This window comes from Lepidochelys kempii, chromosome 1 (assembly GCF_965140265.1).
Source record: "Lepidochelys kempii isolate rLepKem1 chromosome 1, rLepKem1.hap2, whole genome shotgun sequence".
Classification (NCBI taxonomy): domain Eukaryota; kingdom Metazoa; phylum Chordata; order Testudines; family Cheloniidae; genus Lepidochelys; species Lepidochelys kempii.
This window is the reverse complement of record NC_133256.1, coordinates 297,066,820-297,080,781: the sequence shown is the minus strand read 5'-3', so window position 1 is coordinate 297,080,781 and position 13,962 is coordinate 297,066,820. Positions and strand designations below refer to the sequence as shown.

The following is a 13,962-nucleotide window of genomic DNA, read 5'->3' as shown; positions in this document are numbered from 1 at the left end:
AACTACAGAGAAGTTTTTTTATCGTTTTTTATTTGAAAAACTATTGTCTCATCTATTCCTGTTGTACTGCTTTGTCCCACTTAGCTGCCATTCTCTTCACCCAGTGGAGCATGAATTTTATGAAGGTAATGAGTATCTTTCCAGCCTTCCTGCTGATGCAGATAGAACAGAGGACTTTGAGTATGAGGTAAGATCATTGGCATGCTACAGCATTTCTTTTTACAACTACAGGTACTGTATTTACAGAGCTGATATCAAAGTCCTGTGAGAAGAACAAAAGCAGGAATGCTCTTTTTTTAAAAAAAATTAATTACTGGAGCAAATTCTCTCCCTCAGTCAGACTTGTACAGTGTCATGGACTGTTGCATGGGTATAAATGGAAGCAGATTTTTGCCACGTATGTGTGAGTTTAGAAGGGCTTATTTTACACATACCATATTGTGTGACGGAAACTGCTCTGCTTTTTGCAGTTTTGACACTTTGAAGAAAGTCTTTCAGAAATTAAAAAACTAACTAGAAGTGTCATTACTTTTTCTTCTCATTTTCAGAACTAATTGGCAATTTTTCTACCACCTTAAGGATCGAGAGCAAGTATACACAGTGCATGGTGTTTTTTATTATTAGACCATGTTTATCCTTTGCTCAGCTATACACTGTACAGTATTTTAAATAACAAGTATATAAATTATTAAGTAGCTTTCATGAAAGTAGGGAAAATATTCTTTCTTCCTAATATTTGCTCTCTCTTAATAGTACATAAAGAAACCTTTTAAAGGTTTCTGATAACGGCTTGACATTTGGAAATAAAATGGATTGGGAAAGCTTTGGTAAATAGGCACATTGTTCACTTTTATATTCTTCTTTTTTATGTTCTTTTCTGCTTACAACCTGGGGAAACTGAAGTTCTTTCCCCAGGAACATGGAAAATCAAATAAATCTACTTGGTGAAGCTAACACAGAACAAACAAACTTGTATTTGAACTCTTCAAAAAATCATTGTTAGGGATTAGTGAAATCATTATTTCTTCCCAATTGGACTTTGGTTGATATCTAATAGCGGAAAAGTCTTGGGGCTTATGTTCTATTTCGATTCCACATGGCTAATATAATTTTAGCTTCTTTACTGAGTGTGTGTGTTTATTTGTAGCAGATCTGGCTTATGTCTGTCAGAGAGACTATTTATCTGATAAATTTGTTAGTCTCTAAGGTGCCACAAGTACTCCTTTTCTTTTATCTGATAATATTTTTTTTAAATGGCAAAATAGACAGCCAGAAAGAGAATAAATTTTAAAAATCTTACCTAGTTAAAATGGGAAAAACAACTTTTTTATTATCAGAATATTAGTGAAACATTAAAAATGCAGACAGATTTTACATTTATATAGAGTCTAGTACAGTGGAATCATGTCCTTTTTATGACCATTATTAATCCCTAATAATAGCCAGCATAAGTATTATGACAGTGGTAAATGCTCAGGCAGGTTCTCAGTAGCCTGTAATCTCTACTAATCACATCATCATAGTCATTAATTTACTGTCAGCTGTGATTCAATTGCCCAAGGCAAACCCATTGAATGACTGAAATAAAGAATGTTTCACATGAAATTTAAATAGGAAAGGAGCTGTCTGGCTTCCATTGAGGAGAATAATTTGTTCGGGAAACAAGAGAGGAGGGAATGACTACATCTTGCATCCTGTAACAAAAAAGACTCCAAACACAATTTCTGTAACTCAGGAAAGAACAAAAGCCAGCCCCTGTGTTTAAGTTTCTATGTTAAATTCCAGTTCTGGTGATGTGACATTACAAGGACCCATTGGCAATGGTGAGCGTAAGAGGTACATGCATCTCCAGAAACATATGCACTCCTTTTTGGATGTACAGTCTCGCACCTAAGTGTGCAGAAAAGTATTTGCACACGCAAATCTGTTAATTTTAAGTGCAAGAGAGTCCTGCATTTTAGGGGTTAGAAAATGTAGGAATAAAGTGAGAATTGCTAAATCTCAAACTGAATTAGCTCTTGCCATAGAAATTAAAATAAATAATTTTTTTTAGCTATATAAATAGAAAGAAAGTAAGGAAGGATGAGGTTGGACCACTGTGAGGTGTACATGGGAAGATTAAAGACAAAAATAGTCTAGCTGTGGTCCCAAAACTAAATGAATACTTTGATTTGATTTTCAAAAGTATAATATAGAACATGACTATGAAGGTGTAATGGTTGTTGGAAATAAGTGTATAGAAATGAAAATTATCACACCTGAGCTGGAGTGAAAACTTAAAGAGATTAATGCACTCAAATCAGGAGGACCAAATAATTTCCACAATACTGAAAGAACTGGCACATGAGATTGCTAGTCCAGTAGCAATGATTTTTAATAAATCTAGCTGTCTATTTGGAGGGGTAATACCATATAGCTGGTGCATAATTAATACCATACCTATATTTGAGAAGGGAGGGTGGGGAAAGTGATCTGGGCAATTACAGACCTACTAATCTGACCTCGGTAGCATGCAAGGCTTTAAAACAAACTATGGATGAAAGAATAATTGAATTCATGAACGTAAATGGGGGATATAATGCAACATGAGTTTACCAAAGGTAGATCACACCAGAATAACCTGATTTCCTTCTTTGAGAAAATAACTAATTTTTAGATACGGGAAATGCAGTAGATCTAATGTACTTGGACTTCAGTAAAGCGTTTGACATAGTACAACATAGGATTTTTTTAGTTAAATGAGGGAAGATGGGAATTAGCACAAGATTTGTAAGATAGATAAGGAACTAGTTAAATGGGACAAAGTGATGGGTTGTGCTTAAGGGTGGCCTATCAGACTAGCGGGTGTTTACTAGTGAAGTTCCTCAGGGACTGGTCTTGGGACCAGTCTTATTCAATATTCTTATTAATAACCTTGGCACGAAAGTAGGAGTGTGCTAATGAAATTTGCTGAGGATACAATGTTGGGAAATATTATCAATACTGAAGAAGATCAGAATATTTTACAAGAAGATCTGGATGACCTTGAAGACTAGAGTGGAAGAAATGAGTTGAAATTCAGTAGTACAAAAGTGCAAGGCCATGCACTTAAGATCTAATAATAACAGTTTCTGCTACAAGTTGGAAGCCTCATATTAGAATTGAGATCAGGGTGTGTAGTCAAGGATGATTATGGACCACCAATATGATGTGGCTGTGAAAAAGGCAAATGTGATCCTAGGATGTATCAGGTGAGGCATTTTCAGTAGTGATAGAGATGCATTAATGCTATTGTACAAGGCATTGATAAGATCTCATTTGGAATACTGCATACAGTTCTGTTCACTCATGTTCAAGAAGGATGAATTCAAACTGGAAGAGGTGCAGGGAAGAGCTACTAGGATAATCAGGGGAATAAAGTGACTTTTTTATGAAAGAAGACTGATAGGTCTTGGCTTGTTCAGTCTAGCAAAAAGAAGGCTGTGAGGGCAAGTTAAGGGGTAAATACCAGGGAGGGTGAAGAGTTAGGTAAGCTAAAGAACAATATTGGAACAAGAACAAATGGGCATAAACTGGCCGTGAACAAATTCAGGCTGGAAATTAGAAGAAGGATTCTAACCATAAGAGGGGTAAGGCTTTGGAACGGCCTCCCAATAGGAGTTGTGGGGGCAACCCACATTATTAGTTTTAAGAGAGAGCTGGGCAAATTTAGGAGTGTGATCGTCTGATGGGGTTGCTTGTGAGGGTAGGGCTCAGCAGCTCTGGGCTTACTTCTGGTTTATGATTTATATTCCTAAAAGCTCTCACTTTAGGGCTTCAGCCAATCATGTGCAGGGGTCAGGAACAGACTCCTCCCTCTCCCAGTGTATTCTATGGAGTCTTTTGGTCTCCTTCCTCTTAAGTATCGGGATGGTCATGGCTGAAGATGGGACACTGGACGGAATAGGCCAGGGCTCTGAGGTGGCACAGTGCATTCTCTCTCTCGTGCTTGTTGGTTCTTGCTCACATGCTCAGGGTCAGGAAGGAGTTTCCCCCCAAGTCAGACTGGCAATGACCTGGGGGTTTTTTGCATTTCTGTGAGGAGTGTTGGTGCAGGTCAGTTGTCCGGAGTATCTGGATATATCTCACTTAACTAGTTTCCTGCCATTGTAGGCACCTTGAGCACTGATGCATCTCGATCCCTCCTACTCTCGCCCTGTGGCATGTAATAGTCTAATCTCCTGTGGGCTGTAATACTTTGGCCTCATTTCAGTTGTTGGGGTTAGTGTGCGGGAGTTGGGTTGTGTTGGCTGCATGTGACATACAGCAGGTCAGACTACATAATATGGTGGTCCTTTCTGGTGTGAAACTCAGTTACTTTATTTTTATGCACTAATGGTTCAGTCCAAACCTCCTGAAGTCAATACAGGTCTTCCCATTGATATCAGTGGCTTTGGATCAAGCCTTAATGCCTCTTTGCAAGCACAGCTATACATGTGGTCCAAACTGAGAAGAGGTAGGAGAATTAAAGACAACTGACAATCTGTGTGACGTCCTGACCACATTGAAATCAATGGCAAAACTCTCAACTCTCAAACTCTCAGCAGCAAAAGGATCTCACCCTGTAGCCTCAATATGTCTTACTGTCTCTAAACATTTCAGCAGGCCTACTTAATATCCAGTATTCAAGGGTACCCCCACAGTAAGTATGCCATCACTGATGAGAGAAATATGAGTGTCAGCCTTAAAGCTGAATAGTCTTTTTATTTGTTGGGTATTGTCACAAGCTTAACATGACTTTAATTTTTGAGTTAATTTCCTTTGGTGGTACTTTTCCATACCAACATATAATATATAATATATTCCTTCTCTTTCAAAGGCTACTGAGTAAGGGCCTGACTCTGAACAGACCTATGTTTCCGAAGTTTACACACGGGTGCATTCTCATTATAGTCAATGAGACTACTGATGTGAGTAAAGTTACTCACATGCTTAAGTATTTGCAGGTTTCAGCCCTAAATGTGTATTTATGGACTTGCTAATATGTTGACTCCAAAATGATTTAGGAACTTTCTGAAAGGCCTGGTATTGGTCCAACAGATCAAAACAGGTCTATCCGTCTTGTGAATGCATATTTAGAGACTTTTCAACACATGGATTATTTAACCAATAGACTAAACTGATCTGTCTATCTTGTAAATACATATTTAGGGGCTTTTTAACATGAGGATTACTGAGCTGATAGCTTGTAACAGCTCCCGTCAGAGCTGTGATAGCCTGCAAATACCCCTCGTAAACATTATAGTCAGTCATGTCAATATAATCATGGCTCCTGCATGCTAAAAATCCTAATTCAGTTTTCATTCAAATGGTCTCCATGCATGCACAATGACTGTATTTTATAAATAAAATAACTTAGTTTGATTCCCCCACCTTCTGTATCTATACAAAGAAACTAACCCATGTTATGGACCCATGGCCTACAAAATCGATGCTGTTTCTGAGTTAGAGGTTTGTAACATAACCTCATCAATTTAGCATGGAGCTTCTAATTACAATTATTAAATCAAATTTTAGATTTAATTTTCTTAAAGACAGAATGAGAGAGAAGGGGAGAAGTCAGGAAGTCAGGCCTTGGCTGAGACCTCATAAGACCAAGTTTCAGCTTCATTCAACTATAATGATAGTGATATGAATGAACAGAAGCGCTGTAATACTTTAGTTACATATCATAAGATTGTGCTGTTTTTTTTTATTTTCCTACTGAATTCAGATTTTCCCCTGAACCTTCTAAAAGTTGGAATAAATCAAAAAGATTCCTTAGCAATTAAAAGACAGATATCAAATTCAGCAGCCACCAGAAGTAATGTAAAAAAAAAAGTTTCAAGAAATACATTGCTCCTTAACTGGAGCCCTAATAAAGACATATATGTTATAAACTAGAACAGCTAAAGTTATGAGCAAGGCTGTAGTTTTCCATTTTAATTATATCTGATTGGTGGTGGATTGAGGTAAATATACTGTAGGCTTTTAGTGGAGAAGAGAATGTTTCTCACCACGTGGCTTACAGTTGTCAACTTTATGCAGCTACTAGTCAGTTTTATAAAAGGGGGTAGTACTAACTGATAGACAGGTCAGAAGGAGCTTGGAAAAGCTGGGCTTTACAGCATTATATGCATTTGCTGAGCTGCTTCTTCATAATACCCTAAAAATTAATGCTGAAAACTGGAAGCACTGCTTACTATATTCAAATATTTTAGTGAGACACTTTTTCAAGTATAAAGTATAATTTTTCATTTTAAATAACCTACCTACAATATTAGGTAGGATACTAAGAGTAAAGAAGTACTTGTGGCACCTTAGAGACTAACCAATTTATTTGAGCATAAGCTTTCGTGAGCTACAGCTCACTTCATCGGATACATACTGTGGAAAGTACAGAAGATCTTTTTATACGCACAAACCATGAAAAAATGGGTGTTTACCACTACAAAACCCATTTTTTCATGGTTTGTGTGTATAAAAAGATCTTCTGTACTTTCCACAGTATGCATCCGATGAAGTGAGCTGTAGCTCACGAAAGCTTATGCTCAAATAAATTGGTTAGTCTCTAAGGTGCCACAAGTACTCCTTTTCTTTTTGCGAATACGGACTAACACGGCTGTTACTCTGATACTAAGAGAGAGAGAGAGAAAGAGAGTGTGTGTGTGCGTGTGTGTGTGTGTGTGTGTGATGTCAATTCCACTAGAGTCCTTCTAGTTTTACCAACATCTTTTTCCAGCTGCAAGCACAATCTTTTCATATAAATATATAGGAAAAAGTGGATTGCACTTTAAAGTTATTTATGAAAAACCTTCTCAAATACTCTTGTGTCTGATCATTGACACACTTGAGATTATTTTAGTTGTATATCTAAAAATATTTCACTGCTTAGAGTTTTTATAAAGATGTTCAAGATTTCTTCCCTGTAATTCAAGAGAAGTCTTGAGCTGCTATAACTGTAATACCCTTCCTGTGATCCTTCTGACAGTCAGTGCAGACTATAAAAAAGAATGACAGTTAAAAATGAAACAGTGGGATAGCCTTAGGTTTTACTGTAATTATTTGAATAGCACACTATAATAATTAATGTGAAATTTTAGCACACATTTGGCCTACTAGAGCACAAGGAAATGCATTTTATAGGAATTTTTATATAAAGTCCCTGAGGTTTAAACAGTCATGATTTACACAAAGACACATGTAATATCTGTCTAAATATAGTTAGCACTACGTGCAAATAAGCAGCGTAGTGGTAATAACAGAATATTGCTTTACTTTTAATATACCACCTTTCATTTCAGAATTGCAGACTTGCTTTTCAAATATTAATTAACTAATCCTAACACCTCTCTAGTGAGATACATAAATATTATTATAACCATTTTACAAGTGGGGGAACTAAGCGTAGACATATTACGTGACTCACCCAAGGTAGTACAGCCAGTCAGTAACAAAGGTGGGAATAGAACCCAGGAGTCCTGAGTAATAACACTCTTACTTTAGCCACTAAATCACACTTCCCTCTTTTCATTTGATATGGAGATCACTGGATCATTTAGGATGAAGTAAGATGTCAGGTCAGTTGCTGTTCTGCTTGTTTGTTCCTAATTTTTATATATATTTAGGATCACTCCATACAAAATGCTGAAATTCAAAGCAGATAAAATTGCTGTAATCTGTAGCTGTCACTGGTAATGAATATCCCAATTTACAGACTTGAATTTTGCTTCTAACTAGTAAACATCACTGGAGAAGAGGACACAAAACTGACATGGGCAAATTTATCAAAGTTATTACCATTCATTGTGTTTTAGAACAAGAGGAAAATATATGAAGTCAGTGATATTCATTTTGTTTCATGATTTCATAAAACAAACAAAAGGTTACTCCTCATTTCACCTGAAAGATAATAAAAAAATTCCCTCGTTGTCAGGGCTTAAGATTTCCAAAGAAAATGAAGAAAAGTGAGCTTAGTTTTTCAGCAATTTATTTTTTGGGCAACATTACAATACATGGTGTCTATTTTTCATTCTAAGAATGAAGAGCAAGGTACTGGCAGTGTTTACCTATTTGTAGAATTCTGTGGATTGTAAATCTTCCATTTTGATGAAGATTTATCTTTAGGCAATTTTTATACCATTATGCTACACTCTCATGTATTCTTTATATGCCCCATATTTTACAGTAAACTATGATAGAAATATTTAAGAGTTTTTAAATGTTTCATTGGTACTATTGGTTCATACACTTCCACCTTAAAAGCCAGGCTGTCTTAGTATCATGTATCCAACTATACAGACCTAAGAAGGAAGAAAATTGTAACTACCACTTTTTCTTTAAAAATGTCTTAAAATAGTGTTAGTATAATAGTAGTAGTAATAATGTAGTCATAATATACAATAGTAATGTAGTAATAATAATTAAGGCTGCATGTCTGTGACAGAGGTCGCAGAACTCACGGATACCATTACTTTCTACAACCTCTGTGACTTCTGCAGCAGCCAGAGTGGCTGACCCCGAGGCCAGCCACACTGGTTGCTGCTGGAGCGGCCCCGCAGCAAACCACTGGGGCAAACCCATAGCCAGTCACACCATCCGATATGCTGGATATGCTCCAGGGCCAGCTGCATGGGCTGCTACTCGGGCGGCCCCAGACAGTTGGCCGCAGGGACCGCCTGAGCAGCGGCTGGCCCCAGGGACCGCCTGAGCAGCAGTCCCGGGGGTGGCAGGAGTAACTGCTGCTTGGCAGCCCCCGGCAGCTGGCCCCGGGGACTACCCAAGCAGCGGCCAGTGCAGCTGGCCCCGGGGATGGCCAGAGCAGCAGCCCTGGGGACAAGCTACACCAGCTGCTGCTTGGTGGCCTCCAGGGACTGCCCAAGCACCGGCCTCATGGGTGGCCCAAGCAGCGGTTGGTGGGGCTGCCCTTGGGGCCTTCCCAAAACAGTGGCACCCCAGGGTCCCCCAGCTAAGATTTAGTCAGGGATATTTATAGTGAAGGTCATGGACAGGTCATGGGCTGTGAATTTTTGTTTATTGCTTGTGACCAGGACTTTTCCTAAAAATACCCATGACTGACTCGTATCCTTAGTAATAATGTCACAGTTCTACGATCTAATATCTTGGGAATTGCTGCATCCTGCTTGGAAGTTGGGAATCTCACCTTTCCAGCCCTGAAAGGTCAGAAAATATTGGACCTTAACTTAGGACTGAATATTTTACACACAGCCTTGGGTAACAATGAATGGGAGAGAAATCTGGAAGGAAACAGCATTTCTCTGTGGAAAGTTTCTTTCTTTCTTTCTTTCTTTCTTTCTTTCTTTCTTTCTTTCTTTCTTTCTTTCTTTCTTTCTTTCTTTCACAGTGTATCTCATGAAAGCTTCTTAGAGGTTCCTGTAGGTGAGACAGTCCATGGTGTGTGACAAATGCAATTTATCACACTGCTTTGAAATTCATCAATATATGTCTTTGAGAGTATAGAGTGGTCACATGTATGGAGTATGAACAGCTGAAACTCAACATGGCTATTGTCTGCTTAAATGTCACATTGGTGCGGGGGGGATGGAAAACAACCTAACATGATTTAAAAATTACTTTGGATCATTTTGTATGCCTGTTTTTATGATCAAATGTTTTAGGTTAATTTATGCTTATATATTGTACTATATAAAGCAGACGGGCATATATGTGAGCTGGTATTGCTGCTGGACCCTTAACCTATGCACTTTCTGACTTTTTCTGATTTAAATGTGCAAGCTTAACATTGTCTTTTCACACTATTTTCCTTTTAACAGACAGATTGCAGTTCAGGCAAGTGTATTAATTTCTCACAGCTGTCTAGAATTGAAATATTGTCTTCGGCAACTTGATTTTAATTAATCCAAAATAGCTTTCATAAAGTTTTAGGTCAAGAATGTACAAACATGTGGAATATTATCTGTTTTAAGCGTTTGAAATCATAGCTGCCTGTTCTGTTGGCTAGATAAATGTTCTTCACAGCAGATGTTAGCACATCTGTTGTATCTCCTGTATTGTGATTGGGTGGATGGATGTTTAGAATGTGATGATGAGGCAAATAAATCTTCTAACTCATTTCAATCCTAAAGCAGGCAGTCAGCAGTGATAATGTTGTATATACAGCCAAGTGCTGGGCAGTAATTTTGAAATACAAGCAAAAATGAGGTATGAATTTACTCAAGATAAGTGAATAGGTTGTAAAAAGTGAAGGCTAATTATGCCAAGTTGATCCTCAGTTAATTTGAATTTGAGATGTGACAATCATATAAACCTTAGGATTTTGTGTGACTAAGCACATCAGCTAGAAAAGGACATATGCTGCAGTTTAAAGAGAACTGTAAGTTGTAGTAGGGGGCTTTTTAGTAGACATAAGGAGAGTTGGGAATCCAGGTTCGGGAGCAGCTGATGCCTAGAAGGTTGTGCCTTGGAAGGAAAAGAAGTTACCCACAAGAATGACCTAAGATCTTTGACATTGAGAAAATTCTTCATTTTTTAATTCTCTTACCCTCTCTCCTTTAGTTACTCCCCCTCACACAGTTCTCCTTCATATTATTTTAATGGACCTGGCTCTGTGCCCTGAAGTTTGTCAGACTTGAATGCTGTCACACCACCAAAGTATGGGGTGAATTCCAAAAGTTGGGGTCCTCACCTGAGAAGGCCTTACCATTAGTCTTAGAGCCCATGACTTTGGGAAAGGACAGCAAGAAACATGTCAGCCAACCTCAGCTGCAACGGGGTATAAAGTGGGAGGTGGAGGCTCTCACAGGGCCCAGTTCATTCAAGGCTTTAATATGCAACACACTGAACTGCAGATAGAAATGAAAAAGAAGTCAATGCAAAGATTTTGAACAGTCATATGCTCATGGTGTCCCACCCCATTCAGTAGGAGCAGATGTATTCTAATCTGCACTAACTAAAGATTCCATGTTGCACTGAAATAACCATGCTTGAACCAAAGAGTGAATTACAGTTACTTAGCCTGGAGGTAACTAAGACTGTAAATAGGCCATTATAAAGGCTGTATCAGAGAGGAGAAATGGCAGCCTCTGTGCCAGCTGCAGATGATGATGAGAGCTACAGGTCATAGAGAATACAGGAGTAGGGCTGGTTGAAAATTTTGTGTTGAAACCTGTTTTCAGTGGCAAATTGGGTTTTTGACAAACTGGAATTGTGTGCTGAAAGTGTCTGCTTTCCTCAAAAAAAAAAAAGTCATTTTCTTTTGTCAGAGAACCCCAAATCCAAAAAGTTTTGGCCTATAGCCAAAAATGGTTCAGATTTAGGCCAGACATTTTTAGGGGGTTTGTAGCTTTCAGCTGAACATTTTCAGTTTTAGGCCAAAATGTTTTGATTTTCAGTTGCTCAAAACTAAAGTGATTTCAGTTTTTGTGGTTTTGTTTTTGATGACAAAATTTTCACTGCAAATACATCTGAAAATTAATTTTGTTTTCGTTTTTTGTCAAAATTTGTCAAATTTCTGACAAGGTCAATCCAAGAATAGTGATGACTCCAGTAGGACTTTGAGGCTCTAAGTCAATCTAACTAAAAGACATATAATAAATTTTACAATAAGTGCCGCCATGACCCCAACACATTCCCCTAATCTCATGCTTCCTACTACTAAGTAGCATTGCTTCTATCTTGTCAAGATTGATCAACACCAGTTGGAATTCATTCAGGCCCTTATTTCAACAAGGCACTGGCAAAGAGGGGAAACTGTAGAATCTGGGCTGGCTGAAAAGGAGACCCACAGCTAAGTGTCCTCAGCATACTGATGACACCTCAGCCCCAAACTCCTCTCCCTGTCTCCCTTGCAGCCTCACATAGGCATTGAACAGGAGTGATGACCAAGGCTGGACCCGTCAAGGATGCTGCATAGGCACAATTGTCCAGCCCTACCCTGTTGATCTCTCTGAGAAGAAGGCACAAACTCATTGAGGGAAACCTCTGTCAATCTCAGGCCATCCACAAGTAGATCAAAATTGTTCTAATAAGATCAGCATGGATGGTTTTCCATGAGGTGAGGGTCAGAAACAAGGAAAATCACCTGAGGAAAAAGAAGAATTAGAAAGATAAATGAGTCTGAGGGGAAATAGAGAGACTGAAACAGATACAGAAATAGAGATTTAGTGAAGAGGGTAAAATGAGATAAGTTGAGGCTGAGAATAAAGGTAAAGTAGATTTATTTAAAATAACAAATATAAGTTGAGGACATGTTATTTTTTAGTTTGTATAATTGTCCAGAAAAATCAGTGCAAAGTATTTGCTTTTTGTTAGAGTCTAAGGTGCTGTACGTTTACTGTATCCCACACGATGAGCTTATTGAGGTTGTCTTCTGACAAGCATCTGGAAATTCACTGTTACTTATAATGGCTAGTAGAGGGGAAACTGGAGTTCAGGTGGATGTTTGTAACTAACTGGAGGATGTGCTGACAGCTGTGGAGCCTTTTGCAGCTGGGAAGTCTATAATCCTTAAATAATTTTTCTTCTCTTTGACTTGCTTATAAGACACGCTCCCTTTAAAGTCTACCATGAGTCCTTTAAGTTCGAGGCTTAAATATGCTTTAAAAGCAAGTCAGCAAGGCCAGATCCACCGTGTGAATGCCCACTGGCTTTAAAATGTTGTGCACCCAAGTCCCATACTTTTACCCCTTTTGTCCTACTCTGGCACATTTAAATTTGCCCATTGGAAATGATTCAGTGGTCAAAGGGTTGCAGTGCTCTTACCAAGCAGGAAAATTTTCTCTTCCCAGAACCAGCTCTCCTTGTCCAGCTCTGTGGCTCCACACCTACCCACTCGCCCTCCCCAAGCCACTTGCCCATCAACTGTTACTCACCTCTCACCCACTGCCCTAGCCAGCCAACATGTTGCTCCTCCACTCTATGCAGCTGACAGATAGATTCATAGATTCCAAGGCCAGAGGGGACCACTGTGATCATCGACTCAGACCTTCTGTATAGCATATGCCATAGAACAGGTGCACCTCCTCCCAGTTAGTGGAGAGCCGATTATAAATGCAGCTGCTGAGGAGTGTTACTTCATGTTCAGCAGCTGCAGTTGGAGCTCCTCACTGCTGCTGCTTTCCAATGCAATATAGCACTGTATGCCAGCTGTTTATTCTGTAATAGACTAGGGAAGATAATGGTTTATTGGTATGAGATCTGAAATCAGGCTTGCTTACTACTAAACGATTTGTCACTTATTTGTGTAGGTCAGTAGTTATTAAAAAATTTTCACCCAAAATAGTGGTGCTCAAGTGTTGGAATCACATGTACTGTGTATATCCTGGTACCACTTTTCTAACGGTGGGTACTACTTTTCTAACATATGCTGACATCTGAGGGAGTCCTGCACATGGACACAGGGCAGCATATGTCCCTAACTGTAGCTATAGAGATGGGGATGAGAGAAAAGTGATCATATTTTTAAATTGCCTTTTCATGCTATTATTTTTGCCTTTGGAGCTGTTATTTGAGAAATGCTTGCTGGAATGCTTCTGCTGCAATGTAAACAAATCTTGTGTCAGATAGCCTCAAAACTAAAACAGACTATAAAAAATAGGGATTAAAAGTCAGTTTATCCTATAGTCTCCCCACCCCTTGGATAGAGTATTGTCTTTCCCCACCATGTGAACTGGAGATAAACCTCAGTTTCTTTGTGGTAAGCTACCAACCAAATCCATCCTGGCAAATCTGATATCCAATGTGATTTGTCCTTTTCAATGCTTTTTATGAGAAGTCAGGACAGTCTTCTGTCAAAATTGATAAATGAGAAGACAGTGGGGAATGCAATTTTATTTGTAACAGGACAGCTGCCAGCAGTTCCAGCTTGTTTACATCTAGACTGGCTCTGTCTTGCTCCATAGCTTTTCTATTTCCATCCAAATAGCCCCCAAATACATTGTGGCTGTGCCTGCCTATGTCAAATCTGCATAACGTAACACACTGGGA

The 13,962-nt window shown here is 38.7% G+C and overlaps 1 protein-coding gene across 3 annotated transcripts in view; it reads left to right on the top strand.

Moving 5' to 3' along the window:
- Positions 1 to 13,962, top strand: part of PDZRN4 (PDZ domain containing ring finger 4) — a 386,169-nt gene that overhangs the window by 330,993 nt on the left and 41,214 nt on the right. For all 3 annotated transcript variants that reach the window (XM_073328040.1, XM_073328042.1, XM_073328041.1), the window contains one exon: positions 85 to 187. In XM_073328040.1, coding sequence (XP_073184141.1) covers positions 85 to 187 — 103 coding nt within the window. The remainder of the gene's footprint in view (positions 1 to 84; positions 188 to 13,962) is intronic.